At 40.5% G+C, this 19,549-nt stretch overlaps 1 protein-coding gene across 6 annotated transcripts in view; it reads left to right on the top strand.

Annotated features, from left to right (window-relative positions):
• Positions 1-19,138, top strand: part of LYPD6B (LY6/PLAUR domain containing 6B) — a 198,170-nt gene extending 179,032 nt beyond the window's left edge. For 4 of the 6 annotated variants that reach the window (XM_066280153.1, XM_066280149.1, XM_066280150.1 and 1 more), the window contains 4 exons: positions 4,945-5,097; positions 9,817-9,915; positions 16,678-16,808; positions 18,367-19,138. In XM_066280153.1, the coding sequence (XP_066136250.1) occupies positions 4,983-5,097; positions 9,817-9,915; positions 16,678-16,808; positions 18,367-18,531 (510 nt within the window). In that variant the 5' untranslated portion in view covers positions 4,945-4,982 and the 3' untranslated portion in view covers positions 18,532-19,138. Of the gene's footprint in view, positions 1-4,926; positions 5,098-9,816; positions 9,916-16,677; positions 16,809-18,366 lie in introns of all 6 variants that reach the window. The other 2 variants (XM_066280154.1, XM_066280155.1) reach the window with 2 other exon arrangements.
• The last annotated feature ends 411 nt before the right edge of the window (positions 19,139-19,549 follow it).

Below are 19,549 nucleotides of genomic sequence, written 5' to 3'. Positions count from 1 at the left end.
AAGTGATGCTTGCAGGAAGGTGTGAATGTGAATGTTGATAGGCATGTTGGACTTAGTAGATCTGCTTCCTTTAAATTACCTAATTCATTTGTTTTATTGGCTGAAGTTGGCCTTGTGCTTGCTGACTCATTTTTAGCAATGTGCATGGAATGCCAGTATTTACTCCCTCTGTTTCGTTCCTTCTTTTTCAAATCTCCACGTCCATAATTTCTTTATTATCTTGGTCACCTAGCCAGTTCCTTAGTGCCCATAACCTTTCATGCTTGTTAAGAAAGGTACTCTTTGTCTGACCTGTGGTGGCACAGTGGATAAATCATTGACCTGAATTGCTGAGGTCACTGGTTAGAAACCCTGGGCTTGACTGGTCAAGGCACATACTAGAACCAATGAGTTGATGCTTCCTGGCTCTTCCCCCCACCCTCTCAAATGAATAAGTGAAATCTTTGAGAAAAAAAAAAGGTACTCCTTATAGGTCATAGCTAATAATGTTGGTTTTTCCCAAAAAGTATTTATTTTCAATTTCTGTGTATGTATAATGATAATTCTGATTAATAAAAGGCAAACTCATTGAGTCAAAAAAGATTATATGGGTCTTTTTCTCCCCCAAAAGAATGTATGATGTCAAGGATGTACCACTTCTTGAGGCCCTGCCAACTTTCCACGTTTTCCGTGGAAGTGTAAAATGCCACGTAGAGGATGAGGTGTGATTACCATGGCTTCGACCTGGGAAATAGTTACTTTTCTTGACCAAGTGCCATATAGGTCCTTTACTGAGTACAGGCAGTAGTCTCAGGTGGGGTTTCCAAAATTTACAAATCTGACTACTTGCCATGTGCAGGAGTACCTTAGCGCCCCTCCCTGGTGCACCCCTACAAATGTGTCTTACAGAAGTCCCTTCCCTCTCTTGGCAAAAAAGTACACTACATTCTGGAACAAGAATTAATATACTTTCCAAAGAGAGGACACATGAAATAGATGGAAGACTAGGCTTACTGGCTGAGAAAGGTGGGTGACAGTAATGAGTTCTGTCTGGGGAGAGATGTTTGGAATTTGCGGAGTATGGACCAGATACCTTATGTGTATATGTGGAACTTTCTTAGTGTCAAAATATGAAAATAGCTAAGTTACAGGAAGTTGAATCATAACACTGTATTCCGAAACAGCAAGCAGCCGTTCATAACCATTATGTGGATCTCAGATTCCTATAAGATACTTAACCCAAGGGGAAAATACCTATAGACACAAAATTTTGCAAATAATTTTAAGTTCATAGGTCATGCCTCTCCTATATGAAGAACTCTGCTTTCTGTGATGGTCATGGGGAAAGTACCAGAATGCTTTGTCTAACTTGTATTAAGGATTTTTTCCTTCTGGAACAAAGTACAAGCTTCATTGTAACCTTGTTCTGCAACAAAGACTGCAGTGAGAGCCTACTCAGCAGTTTCAGCAGATAATTTTGAGCTCAGAGTCTTCGTGAAATGATTCTAAATGTAAAACAGTTTCCAAATACTGTAGTTAGTCATTTGCTTTTTCATGATCCTAATAGCTTTTGGTTGTGGAAATAAAACAGTCATGTTAACACAAACCTGAAAAATGGATACACTAAAAATGGATAGTGATGGGTATGGGTGTTTGAGGGGGGGCAGGACATGGTAAGAAACTATAAAACATGATCTGGAAAATGAGACACTTTTATTTAGTGCTCTCTTATTTGACAGGTAAAAACCTTTGCAGTTTTAGTGAATATTGATAGAACAAGGCTGCTCTGTTTTAGTTAAAAATGGAAACGAAAATACATCTAATAAGTACAGAAGCAGCATCCTTTTAGTTTACTGTTCACTAGTTTTCAAGTGCAGTAGGCCAGAGAGCAATGTAGAAACGTTTTGAGGGGCTGCTGTGTTCCAGGCTGTGTGCTAGGACATTTGAACATATGGCTTCTAAACCTCACTTTACTCTGTTGTACAATGGTTATGATAGTCTATTTCCTTTAGTGTTGAGGAATGGAGAAACCGTAAAACAACTCTAACCCTTGGGTTTGTTGTTCATTCAATTTTTTCCCATCGATTTGAGAGAGAGAGAGAAGGGAAGAAAGAGAAGGCATCAACTCGTTTCACTTAGTTGTTCCATTTAGTTTTGTACTCATTGATTGCTTCTCATATGTGCCCTGACTAGGGGTCAAACCCACAACCTCTGGTATACTGGATCAACACTTTAACCACTGGGCCACCCAGCCAGGGCCTCATCCATTCACTTTTTCACTCAGAAATTTTGTAGTTTATCTCAATTCTATATTTCACTATGTTCACTATTATCTGCCATCCTGTATTCCAGGAACTATCAATAGAAATAGGGCTAGGATTTTGGGACCAATTACTCTACAGAGATAAAGCATTATTGGTATTTTTCAAAGCTACATTATCTAAAATCAACCAGTTTTTTTACTTTGCCAGATCTAAAATCCTTGCCAGTGCCTGTAAGCGCCTGTGTGGCTGGTCCCCATCACTCTCTGACTTTGTCCTATCCTGATCTCAGCACACTTGAGTCACACAGGCTGTTTACCGAATCCCTTCTGCAGTGCCGGTGGCCAAGGCCAGGCAGGTTCACACTGGATTCATGCAGACAGTAGAGGAACTGCGGAGCCAGAAAGTGTCGGGCCGTTCCTGTTTATTGGAGGCTTGCAAGGACAGGCAAGCAAGTAACAAAAGGAAAGAGCTAATAAACACTTTGGATTGTCCCTAGAACATAATCATTTTAAAGTTTGTGAAGGAGGGATTAGCTCCCAACCCCAACTCAGAGGATCTTCACCGGCATAAAGAAGGGTATCCATTACTCGGCCACAAATCCATAATGAATACAGAACAGTCCAACTCAGAGAAATGAATGGGATGAGTGGAATTTGTATTATAACCACTTGTGTGTAAGTTAACTAAATGTCTGTTTCTTTGGAAAGAGCATAAGAAAGGGATTTTAAAATCTGATAACTGTGAAAGGCTCATTTTAGTTTCTAAAATGAACCAGGGTAAAATTATGTATACATTTATATTTCACTAGGTCCAGTTCTATACTGACCTGAAATACAGTGTATAAAGTTTAGCACTACTGTTTTGTGAAATTTACCGGTTTTTCCCCCCTGAGTACATCCTTAGGGACTTGGAATAAGATGATAATATGGCTCCATTTTGTCTAATAATCAGTTCCATGTCCCAAAGTAGGCATTTTTAACCATACACTCAAAACTGATATACTCAAAACACAAGAAGGGGAAGTGAAACTTCAGAACTTATGCATTATCACTCTGGCTTCAAACAAAATATCCATGTGAAGGGTTATGCTTGTGTCTGTGCAGATCAAACTTTTTTCCTTTGAAAAACTCCCTAAACCCACTGAAACTAATTGATTCAGCAGGAAGAAAATGTGTTCATCCAGTATTACTGAACTCTAAGATTCCAGCAGTTTTACAGAACTTGTATTATAAGTGCTCTGACAGGCATGATCCCCTGTGATCCTACCTGAGCTGTGTTAGACGCTTACCATTCCTCAAGTGCGTGGGCAGGGTGGATGTTAGTTATTAAGCCACTTTTCAGATGAGGAAATTGAGGTTAATAGAATTTAAAAGCTTGTCCAGTGTCAGGCAGCTAATGAATAGCAGAGCCAGCACCTGACCCAGTCTTTGGACTCCAAGGTACACACTTTTTCTGTTGCCCACACCTCCCTCTTGTCAAAGAGAACCTGGCAGTGGTGCTGTTCTGAGCATCAGTGCTGAAGATTGTCTCACTGTCAGGTCTGCTCCTCAAAGACAGAACCTACGGAGCGTAAGAAACTATGTTTTATGCAGGGCTTTGAGCATGTCTGTTGTTTTGTTGATCTCAGCCCTGCCTACTCTAAGTCTGTGAAAGCAGTGAGCAGTGTTTATGGGCCAGGACTAACATGATATGGTTTTCTGCTATTCAAACAACTTTTATTCCATTTCCTCTAGAACAGGGGTCCCCAAACTTTTTACACAGGAGGCCAGTTCGCTGTCCCTCAGACCGTTGGAGGGCCGGACTATAAAAAAAAACAACTATGAACAAATCCCTATGCACACTGCACATATCTTATTTTAAAGTAAAAAACAAAATGAGAACAAATACAATATTTAAAATAAAGAACAAGTAATTTAAATCAACAAACTGACCAGTATTTCAATGGGAACTATGCTCCTCTCACTGACCACCAATGAAAGAGGTGCCCCTTCCGGAAGTGCTGCGAGGGTAGGAAAAATGGCCTCAGGGGGCCGCATGTGGCCCGCGGGCCGTAGTTTGGGGACCCCTGCTCTAGAACTTCCAGCAGCTTCTTCTGTAGCCAGCGTGGCAGAAACTGGCAGGGATAGCATTTCACAGTGACTGGTTTCTCATTGTCTGTGTGCTCTGGGATCCAACAGACACGCTGTTTATCAAACTCATTATCCTTTTACCCACTGTCCTTCCTACAGCTCTGACTACTGTTGTTTCCTCCAGGTTTTGAAAGAGTTACAAAGTTTATCAAACATAGTGTTTATTAAAGGAATAGAACTGACAGCGATGTGGTTCATTAAATTCAGCTGAACAAGCCTCAGGACTGTGGTTAAGAGATGAGGTGATTCAGCTGGAAGTGCAGTGGGCTGGCCTGAGGCAGGGGTGGACCGGGGTACTACCAAGCCAGTCATGACTGCTGCTTCTTCTGGAACCTCAAAGGCCACTGGGCGTCCTGCTAAACTTAGGGGTTAGTGCAGAGCCCTGACCAGTAGAAGGCAGTAATGGTTTCACTTCCATCTGATCAGAAAGAATACAGCTGAGATACAGGTACTGGGCCTGCAGAACAAATAGATGGTACTTGAATAATCAAGCTTTCCAAAGAGAAGCAAAATGTACTCCTATTGACATGTAAAATGCAAATAAACTCAAACAGCCTCTCTTTTCATCCTAGATATATGAGTTTCGGACTTTCCCATTCCCAAGGTCAGAATGCTGCCCCTCTGCTATGCTCTAGCTATAGCACTTGTCCAGATCTTTATCTTCTCAGAAAACCGGGCATTTGCCAAGAACATCAACTTCTATAACGTGAGGCCTCCTCTCGACCGTAAGTAGTGGTTTTCTGTCATAGTTCATGATTGTGGGGTCACAGTGACCATTTGAAGTCCCTGTTTCCACCTGTAGTGACTTTGCCTTCTCTAGGACATATGGTTTATACCTAGAATAAGTCAGAAAATCCTTACTACTTCCAAAATTCTATTTCCTTAAAATGCTCTGGCTTCCTGCTGACGTCTCAAAGGGATTCTTGTTTAAAATGGTCGTTTGAACGCTGTTCCTAAGAATGTCTCAGCAGAGGACATTCAATGTTCTTCGTTAATCCGTCTCTTCATTGGAAAAGGATAGTGGCTGTTGGTTTCTGCATCAATAATATATTCTTTCAGTTGCCATTAACAATTTTGAAAACAGATTGTATGTATGAAATTTGGAAGTAAATATACTTGGATTTTCATTACTATTATAAACAATTAAGCAAGGCTATAAAAACTCAATTTTCCCACTAATAATTTAAAAATAAACAAATAGTATCTATTATCTGTAGCTATGGTTTTCAACCATTTTATACTTGGGGACCATGAAAATAGAAGAATTATTTCCGGGACTACTAAGGCAGGAATCACTGTGAGCATGAATGAGTTCAACTAAGATCATTGGGTCTATAATCTCATTCATCATCAGGCTGGTTAACACTTATGGGCCGGCAGTTGAAAAACACTGATCTACGGGATAATATATATTTGTATATTTATATGCCTTCGTACATATGTCAACTCCTTTCTCTTCAGACAAGTAAAACTTCTCTGATATACATATTTTATTAGAGAGAGGTTGTTAGGGATAAAAATTGTTTGGTAGAAATGTGAATGTCTGTGGTTCCCACACCTAGAAGAGTATCAGAATCACGATGAATGCCTTTAAATGTACACAGTCCGGGTTACTGCTCCAGAAACTTAGAAGTCAGGAGGGTGGGATACAAATGATGTTTTCCTTTTCTTCCCTGCCCTTCTTTTAACAAAGCTCTCCTGATACTATTGTTGTGCAGCCAGGTTTGGGAATCTCAGTCTTTGTAGCCTCTTAGATGAAGTCTGTGTCCTTATTGTTCTTCACATTGTACTTTTTTAGTATTTAGGACATTCTCTGTATGTGTGTGTTTGTGCATATCCACATATATGTACATAGACATATATACACATGTATACCACACACACCTTGAGCTATCATTTATTATACCCTTCTAAATTGGTAATGCTTGGGAAATGATAGCTTGATGGTAAGCACAGACATAGTATTCATAAAACCTAAAAATTATTGAGAAATATCATAGTTTTTAAGACTAATACAATTTTGTTTTTGTATTTTTCTGAAGTAAAAAGCTGGGAGGGAGAGAGACAGACTCCCGCATACACCCAACCGGGATCCACCCGGCATGCCCACCAGGGGGCGGTGCTCTGCCCATCTGGGGTGCTGCTCCATTGCAGCAGGAGCCATTCTAGTACCTGAGGTGGAAGCCATGGAGCCATCCTCAGCTCCCAGGCCAACTTTGCTCCAATGGATCCTTGGCTGCAGGAGGAGAAGAGAGAGACAGAGAGAAAGGAGAGGGGGAGGGGTGGAGAAGCAGATGGGCGCTTCTCCTGTGTGCCCTGGCCGGAAATCGAACTCTGACTTTCACATGCCGGGCCGATGCTCTACCACTGAGCCAACTGGCTCAGGCCTAAGACTAATACAATTTTATGATGAGAAAAAAACATTTAAGAAAAAGAGGAAAAAAATCTTTTTTAATTAAAATTATTTAAAACAATAATAAAGAAACAAAATTGAAACATTCATATACAGAGAGTATACTGGTGGTTGCAGAGGGGAGGGGTGTTGGGGGACAGGGTGAAAGAGGTGAAGGGATTAAGAAGTACAAATAGGTAGTTACAAAGTAGTCACAGTGATGTAAAGTACAGCAGAGGGACTATAGTTAATAATACTGTAATAACTAAGTATGGTGTCAGATGGAAACTGGAAATATCAGGGAGAACACTTTGTAAAGTATATGATTATCTAACCACTATGTTACACCTGAAACCAATACAGAATAATATTGGAAGTAAACTAAATATATATATTTTAAGAAGTACAAATTGCCAGTTTTAAAAATAGTTGTAGGGTTGTAAAAATACAGCACAGGGATTGTAGTCGATAATATTGTAATAACTAGGTATGTATGTATGGTGTCAGATGGGCCCTAGACCTATCCAGGTGATCACTTCATAAGTTATATCATGGTCTAATCACTATGTTGTACATCTAAAACCAATATAATATTATATGTCAATAATAACTCAAAAGTTATTTTTTAAAAATCTTAAAAAAAGAGAAAAAGTTATATAATATTTGCTCATTATAAAAAGTTCCAATGCATCAGGAAATATATAGAGGAAAATAAAATGTATTCATAATCCCAAGATTCAGTGAGCTCTTCTTAATATTTTGAAATATTTGTTTCCACTATTTTTCCTATGTATGTGTATTTAAATATGTGACTTACTGAGATCACACAAATTTAACTTTGCAGCAGTTTTTCTGCCATCACACTACATTTTGAATAATTTCCATGTCTTTGAAAGTATTGTAATGCCTTTTACATTCAAATTTTAAAAATAATATGTCTGGTCAATAGTTTACTTAACTGATTTTCCAATTATTAGCCACACACACACATAGCCTCAAGCTAAATATTAATGCTTCATTTAAAATCTTTGTAAATGCATTTTTCCCCTCCCTCCCTCCCTTCCTTCCTTTCTTTTTTTCTTCTTTTTTTTTGGGTTAATGACCTTAGAACAGATGCTTAGAATTAGAATTACTAAATTAAAAAGGTTGGGCCCTGGCCGGTCGGCTCAGTGGTAGAGCATCGGCCTGGCGTGCGGAGGTCCTGGGTTCGATTCCCAGCCAGGGCACACAGGAGAAGCACCCATTTGCTTCTCCACCCCTCCCCCTCTCCTTCTTCTCTGTCTCTCTCTTCCCCTCCTGCAGCCAAGGCTCCACTGGAGCAAAGATGGCCCGGGCGCTGGGGATGGCTTCTTGGCCTCTGCCCCAGGCGCTAGAGTGGCTCTGGTCGCAACAGAGCGACGCCCCGGAGGAGTAGAGCGTCGCCCCCTGGTGGGCAGAGCATAGCCCCTTGGTGGGCGTGCCGGGACCCGGTCGGGCGCATGCGGGAGTCTGTCTGACTGTCTCTCCCTGTTTCCAGCTTCGGAAAAATACGGAAAGAAAGGGAAAATTAAAAAAAAAAAAAAAAAAAGGTTGTACCAATTTATACTTTATTCACCCACTAGCATTAAGTATTAGTATTTTTTTGGATTAAGTTGCCTTTTCCAATTACAGTTGCCATACAACATATTGTTCTATTTGTTTCAGGCATACAACAGAGTGATTAGACATTGACATATCTTATGAAGTGATCCTGCCAATACATCTAGTTCCCATCTGACATTGTGCATAGATAATAGAATGTTGCTGACTATATTTCCTATTCGCTACTTTACATTTTATAACTAGCAATTTGTACTTAACCCTTTCACGCTGTTTACCCAACTATTAGAATTTTTAAAACTGTACTGATCTAATAGGTAAAAATTAATTTTATTATTTTTTTTACCTACCTAATTAAATTTTATGCATAGGCAAAACTGAAATGTATTTGTAATACTTAATTTCATTTCCTTTTGACTTTAACATTTGATATTTTGCTCTTGTTTTATGCCCCAATATTTACCCTCCCCTGTCTCTGCTCCCTAATTATCATCCCCAACTTGTGGTCAGGTGACTATGAAGGTTGAGGCTCACCTTGATCTGTTTAATTTTCAAAAGAAAAATGAAAGAATTGAAAGTTTTAAACAGGGCTTTACACACTGGCCTGTAGAAGAAAAAAAAATGCCCAATTTATTGTAGTTTTTGGGTTTTGCCCATTAAAATAAGATAAAAGGTAGGGGGAAAAGCATAAAGACAAAAGAAGAAAAAAAGAACACACTAGTTCTCAAACCAGACTGCCAGCAACTCCTAATTCTTCCTTTCCATTACAGCCTGGCCTCAGCATAAACGCCTGAGAATTGCTATCCTTATGTTAAATGGTATACTCCTAGTTGAGGTCTGCTGTGATAATTGACATATTTCAAATGAGATTGTTGATTGCGGTTACATGTAGCTGTAATGGAAGCACTTGTGGAGGGAAACCAGCATGATTTGATATGCCAGGGACTCTACTAGATATTTTTCTTACAACCTTCTGTTTAATCTTCACTATACCTGCAAGTCATGAAGATCTTCATTGTTACTATTATACATATTATTATTTCTTTGAAGTTAAAAATCATACCACTAATTAGTGGGGAGGGTCGATTTCAAGCTCGGGTTAATCTGACTCCAGTTCTTTTCAGTGACGATAGCATATCAAATTATTCGTTCTAATGCTGCCACACCTTACCCACCCTCTCAACTCCCATAATTCACAAGTTGTAGATTATAATAGAACAATATCATGAATATTTCAAAGTAGGTTGTGAAATGATTTTTATTACTCTATAGTAGATATTCATGGATGAAATATTTAAAGAAAAGGGAGTAACAAAATTGTTCCAAAGTCTGACAGTGAGGTCTAGCTCTCTAGAAACAGAAATTCCAAGTATGATGGCTTGTAAATTTTGTCTGTTCTAATAAAAGTTGCTAATTTTGTGCCATATTTGATGTTAAAAAGTTTTGTCTTTTCACTGTGCATTTTTCTTTAAAGCTACACCATTTCCAAACAGCTTCAAGTGTTTTACCTGTGAAAATGCAGGAGATAATTATAACTGCAATCGATGGGCAGAAGACAAATGGTGTCCACAAAGTAAGTGTGCTAAGTTTGGAAGACTCCTTTGGGATTACATCTCATTTAGGTGTCCCTTGACTAACAGGCCGATGAAGTTCTACAGAAATCAGAGATTTCTTTTAAGAGACCATCCTGACATCAGACTACTCTGAGAATACTTGGACACTGATGGTGTAGCCTTAGTTTGTAGTTGTGTGTTCCTTGAGGAAGGGTTTTTTTTTGTTTTTGTTTTTTATTTTTTTTTTTTATTTTTCTGAAGCTGGAAATGGGGAGAGACAGTCAGACAGACTCCCGCATGCGCCCGACTGGGATCCACCTGGCACGCCCACCTCCGGGGCTTCACTCTGCGGTGACCAGAGCCCCTCTAGTGCCTGGGGCAGAGGCCAAGGAGCCATCCCCAGCGCCCAGGCCATCTTTTTGCTCCAGTGGAGCCTTGGCTGCGGGAGGGGAAGAGAGAGACAGAGAGGAAGGAGGGGGCGGGGTGGAAAAGCAAATGGGCGCTTCTCCTATGTGCCCTGGCCGGGAATAGGAAACGGGTCCCCCGCACGCCAGGCCGATGCTCTACTGCTGAGCCAACCGGCCAGGGCTGAGGAAGGGTTTTTTAAATAGTATTTACCTGGGAGAAAAGTAGACCACATTGTTAACTAAGGCATTCTAAGAATTTCAGAAATGCTTGAAGATATCTCCAGAAAAGTCATCCTTACTGGCTAAAGCAAAGGAAGGGTTTTGTACTCCAGAGGTGCCTTGATACTTGGGAAACTCATTCATTTGACAAACATTTGAGTACATTTTTAGTTTATTTAGTTTGTTGATATATCCCTAGTTTAATTTAGTGCCAAGCCCATATTGGGCACTCAGTAAATATTTGTTGACAGAATGAATGAATACCTTTGATTAGGTAGTCAAGGAAATCTTCTCTGAGGAATGTGCATTTGAAAGAAGACTTGAATGGCCAAAGTAAGCTAGCCATGTGTAGATCTGTAGGAACAGCATGCTGATAAGAGGGAATAGCAAATGCAAAGGCTACAAGGGGCAAGAGTGAAAAGGGAGAAGGATGGCCAGTGAGGCTTAGTGGGAGAAGGAGAATGAGTCTCACGGAGGGAAGGACAGGGACACACAGGAGCTTCTTTTTCTGATAAAGAGTTTGAATTTTATTATAAATGTGATAGAAGGCTGTAGGGGTTTTAAACTAGGGAATATAAGATGCTAGTTGTATTCTGAAATATTGCTCTGGCTGCTGTGTAGAGAAAAGATGGTTGGGAACAAGCGTAGAAGGGGACACCAATAGGGTCTTTCATTATCTTCGGGTGGAGAGATGGAGACTTGGACTAGGTTGGTAGGAGTGGAGGGGGCAAGAAGTTGAATGTTTTAATGTATGCAAACATGGAGGTAAAGTAGGATGTGCTGATGGATGATTTGGAATTGAGAAACTACTTATAGTATAAGGAGATCAGACTATTCAGATTTTTTAGATTTTCAGATACAAAAGGCCATAAAAAAAAAACTCTTCCAGAGTTAGATTACTAGTTTTGGTCTACTGTTACCCTGAATCTTGGGAAATTTCTGTATCACATTATATGTAGCAATGAAATAACCTGACTTCTTCCAGATAAAGGCAGCTGGTGAAGCCAATAAATAGTACATGCTGAAGGCCTTTACAGGGCTTGCAAATCTTATGCTGTGAATTAGCACAAATGGTTGGGACATTTACTGGGATAGTATGTTTTCATTATTTCTTTTCAAGGATAATTAATTACCAAAATATTTTTTTCTTGGGGTTCCTTTACATTTTTGTAGAGGGGTCGACCTTAAGTTGTGTGTGTGTGCTTGCCAGTGCATGGGCACACATGACTGTATACATATAGGGACTTGTTTCCTTTTTATTTTTATTATTTTTTAGAGAGAGAGAGAGAGGGAGGGAGGAGAGACAGTGAGAAGCATCAACTCGTTGCTTATTTTAGTTGTTCGTTGACTGCTTCTCATATGTGCCTTGACTGGGGGGCTCAAGCAGAGACAGTGACCCCTTGCTCAAGCCAACAACCTTGGGCTTCAAGCCAGCGACCTTTGGGCTCAAGCCAGTGACATTGGGATGATGTCAATGATCTCACACTCAAGCCAGCAACTCCTCACTCAAGCTGGCAAGCCAGTGCTCAACCCAATATGCCTGCGCTCAAGCCTGTGACCTCAGGCTTTTGAACTGGGGACCTCAGCATCCCAGGTTGACACTGTGTCCACTCCACCACCATTGTTCAGGCAAATTTATCTTTTATTGCAAGGTTTTTGAAGATGGCCAATGCCTCTCTTTATTACTTTATTACTTTTTTTTTCCTGAAGTTGGAAACAGGGAGGCAGACAGACTCCGCATGTGCCCCACCAGGATCCACCTGGCACGCCCACCAGGGGATGATGCTCTGCCCATCTGGGGCGTCGCTCTGTTGCAACCAGAGCCATTCTAGCGCCTGAGGCAGAGGCCACAGAGCCATCCTCAGCGCCCAGGCCAACTTTGCTCCAATGGAGCCTCGGCTGCGGGAGGGGAAGAGAGAGACAGAGAGGAAGGAGAAGGGGAGGGATGGAGAAGCAGATGGGCGCTTCTCCTGTGTGCCCTGGCCAGGAATCAAACCCGGGACTCCTGCATGCCAGGCCAACGCTCTACCACTGAGCCAACCGGCCAGGGCTATTACTTTATTTCTAAGGGTGGTATTATTTTTTAACTATTTGCTTTAAATTCTTCTGAAAACAGTGCAGTATGTGTTAGAACAGTATAAATTGGGGCTTGATGTCCATCTTCTTGTGCCTTAATTTCAGGGGAAATGTTCTTTTCTATTATTTTGAATTGTACCAAAACAGTTCCTACTAGGTCTGTGCATAATACTCTAATTTGTCATTAATTAATCAAAGCCATTTTTAATAGGAACATACATGGGTATTTCTGGGTTTTAGAATTTCATCTGTTGAAACATATGAGCTAAAGGGAGAAGCTGCCACTTTCCATCACCAGCAAAATAGTAGCAATGAGAGGGTGAAGACTGTCGGCTCTTCCACATCCACCCCAAAAGCTTGAGAGCCACCTGGAATGACCCTGCATTCCAGTGTGCATGCCAGTCCATTCTTGACTGTACACCAGTCACACCCCCAAGATACTAACCATCTGGAATTCTAACTGAGGGTATAATTTCTTACTTTTCAGTTTGTCATTATTTAGGGAAATGATAGCCATTTCTTGGGGCCAGTGAGCCAGCAGCTATTGTTCTCTGTTAGCTCAGGTTGCCTTTCTTGTTACAGCTTTACTCCTGTGGTCTGTTGGTGTTGTTAAAAAGAGGTTCTTTGTGTAACAGGATATGACAAGAATGACATTTCTTATTTTATTCACCCTAACTTTTATTCTGACTTTCTAAGGCTGCTATAGTATGTGTGACATTGTATGTGCACACATGCAATTTTCAGTTCTTCTTTGTTCGGAGTAAATTTGAAATGCCTTTCCAAAATATTTGGTGGGTCCATTTCCTTGTGAATCCAGAAGTCCTACCCTTGTGGAGCATGGTACAGCGCCATCTGGTTTAAAATTAAGTGTAATGAGAGGCAGAATAGTGTCTAAGAGCACAAACCTTGGAAAACTAGGTTAAAATCCTGAGCCTGCCTCCCACCATTTTCTACCTTTGTGACTGTGGATAAGAAACTGTGCTTCAGTTTTTTTAATCTGTAACAGAAGGATATTGATATGATTTATTTTAACGCTTATCATAAGGTTTGAATGAGTGAATACATGTTAGAAGAGTACCTGGATGGTGGTACCCACTCAGTGTGTGTTTACTCCTGTTATTATTAGTTACAGCTTATAACAACCCTATCAAATGCCAAGGTTATTATTATCATAATTTTACTAAAAAGAAAATAAACCAAAAAACCATCTACATATTCAATGCAATCCCTATCAAAATCTCAATGGCATTTTCACAGAAACAGACCCCCAAATCCCGTATTTGTATGGAACCACAAAAAACCTCAAATAGCCAAAGCAATTCTAAGAAAAAAGAACAAAGCCAGAGGTACATACTCCCTGATTTCAAAAGAAAGTTATACTAATCAAATCAATGTAGTGTTGACAGAAAAACACACATACAGGCCAGTGGAACAGAATTGAGAGCCTGGAAATAAACGCACATGTATGTGGGCAAATAATTTATAACAGAGGAGACAAGGATAAACAATGAAAAAAGGAAAGTCTCTTCAAAAACTGATGTTGGAAAAGCTAGACAGTCATATGCAAAAGAAACTGGACCTATCTTACACCATACTCAAAAGTTAACTCAAAATGGATTAAAGACTTGAGTGCAAGACATGAAATAATAAAATACATAGAAGAGCCCTGGCCGGTTGGCTCAGTGGTAAAGTGTCGGCCTGGCGTGCAGAAGTCCGGGTTTCGATTTCCGGCCAGGGCACACAGGAGAAGCGCCCATCTGCTTCTCCACCCCTTCCCCTCTCCTTCCTCTCTGTCTCTCTCTTCCCCTCCCGCAGTGAGGCTCCATTGGAGCAAAGATGGCCCGGGCTCTGGGGATGGCTTCTTGGCCTCTGCCCCAGGTGCTAGAGTGGCTCTGGTCGCGACAGAGCGACGCCCCGGAGGGGCAGAGCATCGCCCCCTGGTGGGCAGAGCATTGCCCCCTGGTGGGCATGCCGGGTGGATCCCGGTCAGGCGCATGCGGGAGTCTGTCTGACTGTCTCTCCCCGTTTCCAGCTTCAGAAAAATACAAAAAAAAAAAAATACATAGAAGAAAAACTAAGCCTTTGGACTTTGGTCTCAGTGGTATTTTTGCATATTTGACTCCAAAGGCAAGGAAAACAAAAGCAAAAATAAACAAATGGAACTGTATCAAATTAAAAAGCTCCTGCAAAGCAAAGGAAACCATCAACAAAACAAAAAGGCAACAAACCAAATAAGAGAAGATATTTGCAAATGGTACTTCCTGTAAGGGGTTAGTAGTTAAAATATATAAAGAACTCATGCAACTCAACAACAAAAAGGAAACTATCCAATTAAAAAATGGGCAGAGAATCTGAATAGATACTTTTTACAAGAAGCATACAAATGGCCAACAGATACATGAAAAGATGTTCAACTTTGCTAGCTATAAAAAAATGCAAATTAAAATCACAGTAAGATATCATTTCATACCTATTAGACTGGCTATTATCAATGGGACAAGAACAAGCAAGTATTGAAAAGATGGAGAGAAAGAGGAACCCTTATTCACTACTGTTGGGAATGTAAACTGGTACAGCCACTATGGAAACAGTATGGAGGTTCTTTAAAAATGAAGACTAGAACATATCATGTCTAGTCTTCTATTCCTCTTCTGGGTATTTATCTGAAGAATATGAAAACACTAATTCATAAAGATATATGTACGTCTATGTTCATTATAGCATTATTTACAATAGCCAAGCTATGGAAACAACCCAAGTGTCCACTGATGGGTGATTGGATAAACAAGAGAGGTACATATATACCAATGGAAAACTGCTCAGCCATAAGAAAAATGAAATATTGCCCTTTGTGACAACGTGGATGGATGGATCATGAGGGTATTTTTCTAAGTAACATAAGTCAGATGGAAAAGGACAAAAATATATGGTTTCATTCATATATGGAATATAAAACCCAAAAGTAACAAACAAACCAAAAAACCCCAAAGATAAATTCATAGATACAGCAGATAGGTGTTTGCTTCAGGTAAAGTGGGAGGGTAAATTGGGTAAAGGGGTCAAATATATGGTAAAGGAAAGAAACTAGACTTTTGGTGGTGAGCACACAATATAGTATACAAATACTGAATTATAATGTTTATACCTGAAATTCACATAATGTTATTAACCAGTGTTACCTCAGTAAATTTTTTAACATAACAGTAAAAATAAAAAGAAAATTACCTTACAGGATCTAACATGGCTCACTCGCTCGTGACAAAGGCTGTCATAAGTCCGGTATCTCAACTTTAGTCAATCCCCCCCCCCCCCCATTCTTGGCCTTTGCTGCTGTAGACCCTTCTCAATAAAGTAGAAACAAAACAAAACATTTTATTGCCTGAGATAACTATAGAAGAGTTACAGATCTAAAGCAAAATGATCTGGGACATTGATTTAACCCTAAGTAATAAAATGTAATAATGCTATGAGGATAACTCCATGTAGTAATGAGTAAGCTATAAAGAGGGAGAAGGGGACAGAGAAAGTAACAGTTAATTAAAGAAGATAAGAAAAATAGAAACACTTTGAATAAGGAAGGTGGTCTTGATGTGAACTTTGAAGCACCTTTTCATTCCACATGCCCTCTTAATGTATAAGAATCAAATGTTGAATAACGCAACAAGAAATATTCTAACCCATTGCATTTTAAATTAACATTTTTTATTTTAGAGTTATAGAACATGTGCTTCAGAGAGAGAGAGAGAGAGAGAGATATGAGACAGAGGGACCTAGATACTGACACTTTCATATGAAATGGGAAAACCAATGGTTTTGATGAAAAGCTTATCCAATTTTTCTAGGCTTTTGCTGGCACCAAAGGACAAGTGCACATTCATACTGATTTTCAAATTACACATGTGCTTTATAAGTAATGCCTTTTAAAAAATATCACCTAAAAGCTCTAGAGTTCTCTGCCATTGTATTTCTTGCCTAGAAACCTGAGGTTCATCCTGAACTTTAGTCATTTCTGGAGTCACTGTTGCGTTTCTCTTTTGCAATATAAAAAATGAAGTTGCCTTGTCTTTTTCTCCTGCCTAGATACACAGTACTGTTTGACAGTTCATCACTTCACCAGCCATGGAAGAAGTACATCCGTCACCAAGAAGTGTGCCTCCAGCAGTGAATGTCATTCTGTTGGCTGCCACCACAGCCAAGATTCTGAACATACAGTAAGGAGTGTGTGTGTGTGTGTGTGTGTGTGTGTGTGCATGTGTGCGTGTGTACGTGTGTGTGTGTGTGTGTGAATTACTGTCCTGAGGTTTGTTGCTCATGATGGTTAGTTATGGAGAGGCAGGAAGGATAGGAAGAGTAAGTAATATGCTGAACACGTTTATCGTGGTAGTTTAGACTCTTTTACAGCAATGCAGTGGAGACCAAGGAGAAGTTGAAGACTCTCTATTCTTAAACAAAAAATGTTACTAAAAGTGGATGGTAGTTCCCAGACTCCAGAGCTATATGCTAGACCTTGGACTTCGGGGGAATTGTCCGAAGTCAGGCCCGGAGCCCAAGAATAAACCATCCCTGAGAGGATGACAGGCACTACAGAGCACAGTTCACCAGTTGTGGCCAGAAAGGAAGAACACTGCACAGCGGAGCTAGACGGTGGAATGAGGAGAATGGTGGCACCTTTTACTGAGGAAACCTGTCTCACCCACAACCTCTGCTTACATGAGGAACTAAGGCTCTGACAGATTAACCTCAGCTTAATATGACGAACTGTAGATATAGGTCGCTCTAATTTTCTCATTCTGTCATTCTGAATGAGCATTTTACTCTTTTATATGTCTGGAATCCTGAAATATTTGAGCAATATTACTTGAAAGTATGTTAATTTCATGAGGTTTTAGAATTTGATTTAGCCTCTATGTATAGAAAATGGTCCCGAGCCTAGTGGCTTCTAGCTCTAGCGACACAGGCAAGTCTCCTGCAGAGCTTTTAGAAGCTGGGTTGGTGGTGGCCGGGGCATCCCACACCAAGTGAAACAGAGCTTCAGGGTGGGTCCTGGGTATCAGGATCTTTTTTTTTTTTTTTTTTTTTTTTTTTTTTTTTTTAAGTTCCCCAAAGAGATTCCAATGTTCAGCTTGAGTTCAAAACCTCAAAACCACTGATCAGGATAATTAAAGAGTCACTGCCTTTATCTTGCCTTGCCATCCTGGAAGATTCTATGAGTAACTGGAATTATCAGATTGAGGCATTTTTGCCAGGTTTTATGGCACCTTGTGCTATGAGGGAGCAAGCATTTTTCATCACTTAGCAGCCGTAATTAGCAAGCCATTGCTGCTGTGATGATACTAATCAAGTATTAGTTTAGACAGTAGAAAATCATTATCCTTTAACAAGTAGTCCCGAGAAAGAAAATCAATGACCAATCCAGGATGTTCCTAGCTTTCATTTTTGTTTCGGTGTTTTATTTTCAAGCTTTTAGAAGACTTGTTGACTCAATAGGACAGCGTTATTCAGTTCCCCTTGCTTATGCTTGAGTTGGTGCAGCTAAATCCCAGTTAAATGAAAAGATTCTCCAGATGGTCCTTACTTTCAGGCCAGTGAGGGGAGGCTACCCAAGGGCCTGGGTGACTCATAGACTGGATAACCAGCTCTGATTCTGTCTGGCCTCACAGAAGTTCAAGAAGCCTTTCTATTTTTTGTTTTGTTTTCATTTGTTTCACCTTTCCCTCTTCTTCCTACTATTCATGCTCTCATTCCCCTCTCCTCTTCCTTTTGTAACAGGAGTGTAGGTCTTGCTGTGAAGGAATGATCTGCAATGTGGAATTGCCCACCAACCATACTAACGCGGTCTTCGCTGTAATGCACGCGCAGAGGACGTCTGGGAGCAGTACCCGCACGCTCTGCCTGCCAGTGCTCGCCTGGGTCTTCGTGCTCCCATTGATATGATGCCACCACTCCTAGGAGAGGCAGGGACCACCCTCCTGGAGCACAAACTAAAAACTGTAAACAGTGAACTTTTGAGCAAAGACCAGTCTTGCAACTGGTGAAGAGTACACATTGGACTCCAAAGCAGAAGTCAGTTGTTTGCTTAGCTAAAATGCTCCTGCATGAGGCCATGGGCTTGAGGAAGGGATTTTGTTTGGACCGAGGGCATTATCTGGCTTCCAGGCTTCTTGGTCAAAGAGGCTGCATTTTGTCATTTTTGCAGGGAGGATCCTGCCAGCATCTGCAACTGGGCAGGTTGTAGTAGCCTGTACTGTTTCCACCCAACCAGGGCTTTAGCTGAATGGACTCCTTGATCTCATTGACTCCTTCTGAGGCTGCTGGGTCAGATCCTCTCTTCCTGTGATTAGCTCAGAGTGTCTGTAAGAACTTGAACCCTTCCCCCAATGAGTAAGCAATTTCTCTGACAATGTGTAGTCAAATGGGAAAGGCAAGTATAGGAGGAAAACTTCCAGTTGAATGACTCTGAAACTCATTTGCTAACTGTGTGTGTGTGTGTGTGTGTGTGTGTGTGACAGAGAGAGAGAGAGAGAGAGAAAGAGAAATAAAGCTTTTAAATTATACAGTGTAAAATGCATGCTTGTGTGTTTCTTGACTAACATGAAAATCTCCGATGAAATGATTTACTGGTGTCATAGAGGTCACTGAAGTTATATTTTCTAGGTACCCTTCGTGATATTTTCCGGCTTAAAGTATAAAATTTCATGCCAAAGTGACTCAACATTTTCTTTTTTAGAGTACATTTCTTTGGATGCTAGCTGCAAAATTAGTGAATTTAGAAGTTCAGAAAACCTCCCTGATCAAGCAGGATGATAACTTATCACATGATTTACCCTCAGGAGTAGCAGATTAAAACCAGAGAACCTGGGAAGACAGTCCGTCCCCCCCCCCCCCCCCCCCGCACAGTCAACTTCTGTCGGAGTGACAGGGCCACAGGAGAACCCTTCTAAATCACCCTAAA

This window comes from Saccopteryx bilineata, chromosome 5 (genome assembly GCF_036850765.1).
Source record: "Saccopteryx bilineata isolate mSacBil1 chromosome 5, mSacBil1_pri_phased_curated, whole genome shotgun sequence".
NCBI lineage: Eukaryota > Metazoa > Chordata > Mammalia > Chiroptera > Emballonuridae > Saccopteryx > Saccopteryx bilineata.
The sequence above is the reverse complement of the archived record's forward strand: the minus strand, read 5'-3'. Positions and strand labels throughout refer to the sequence as shown.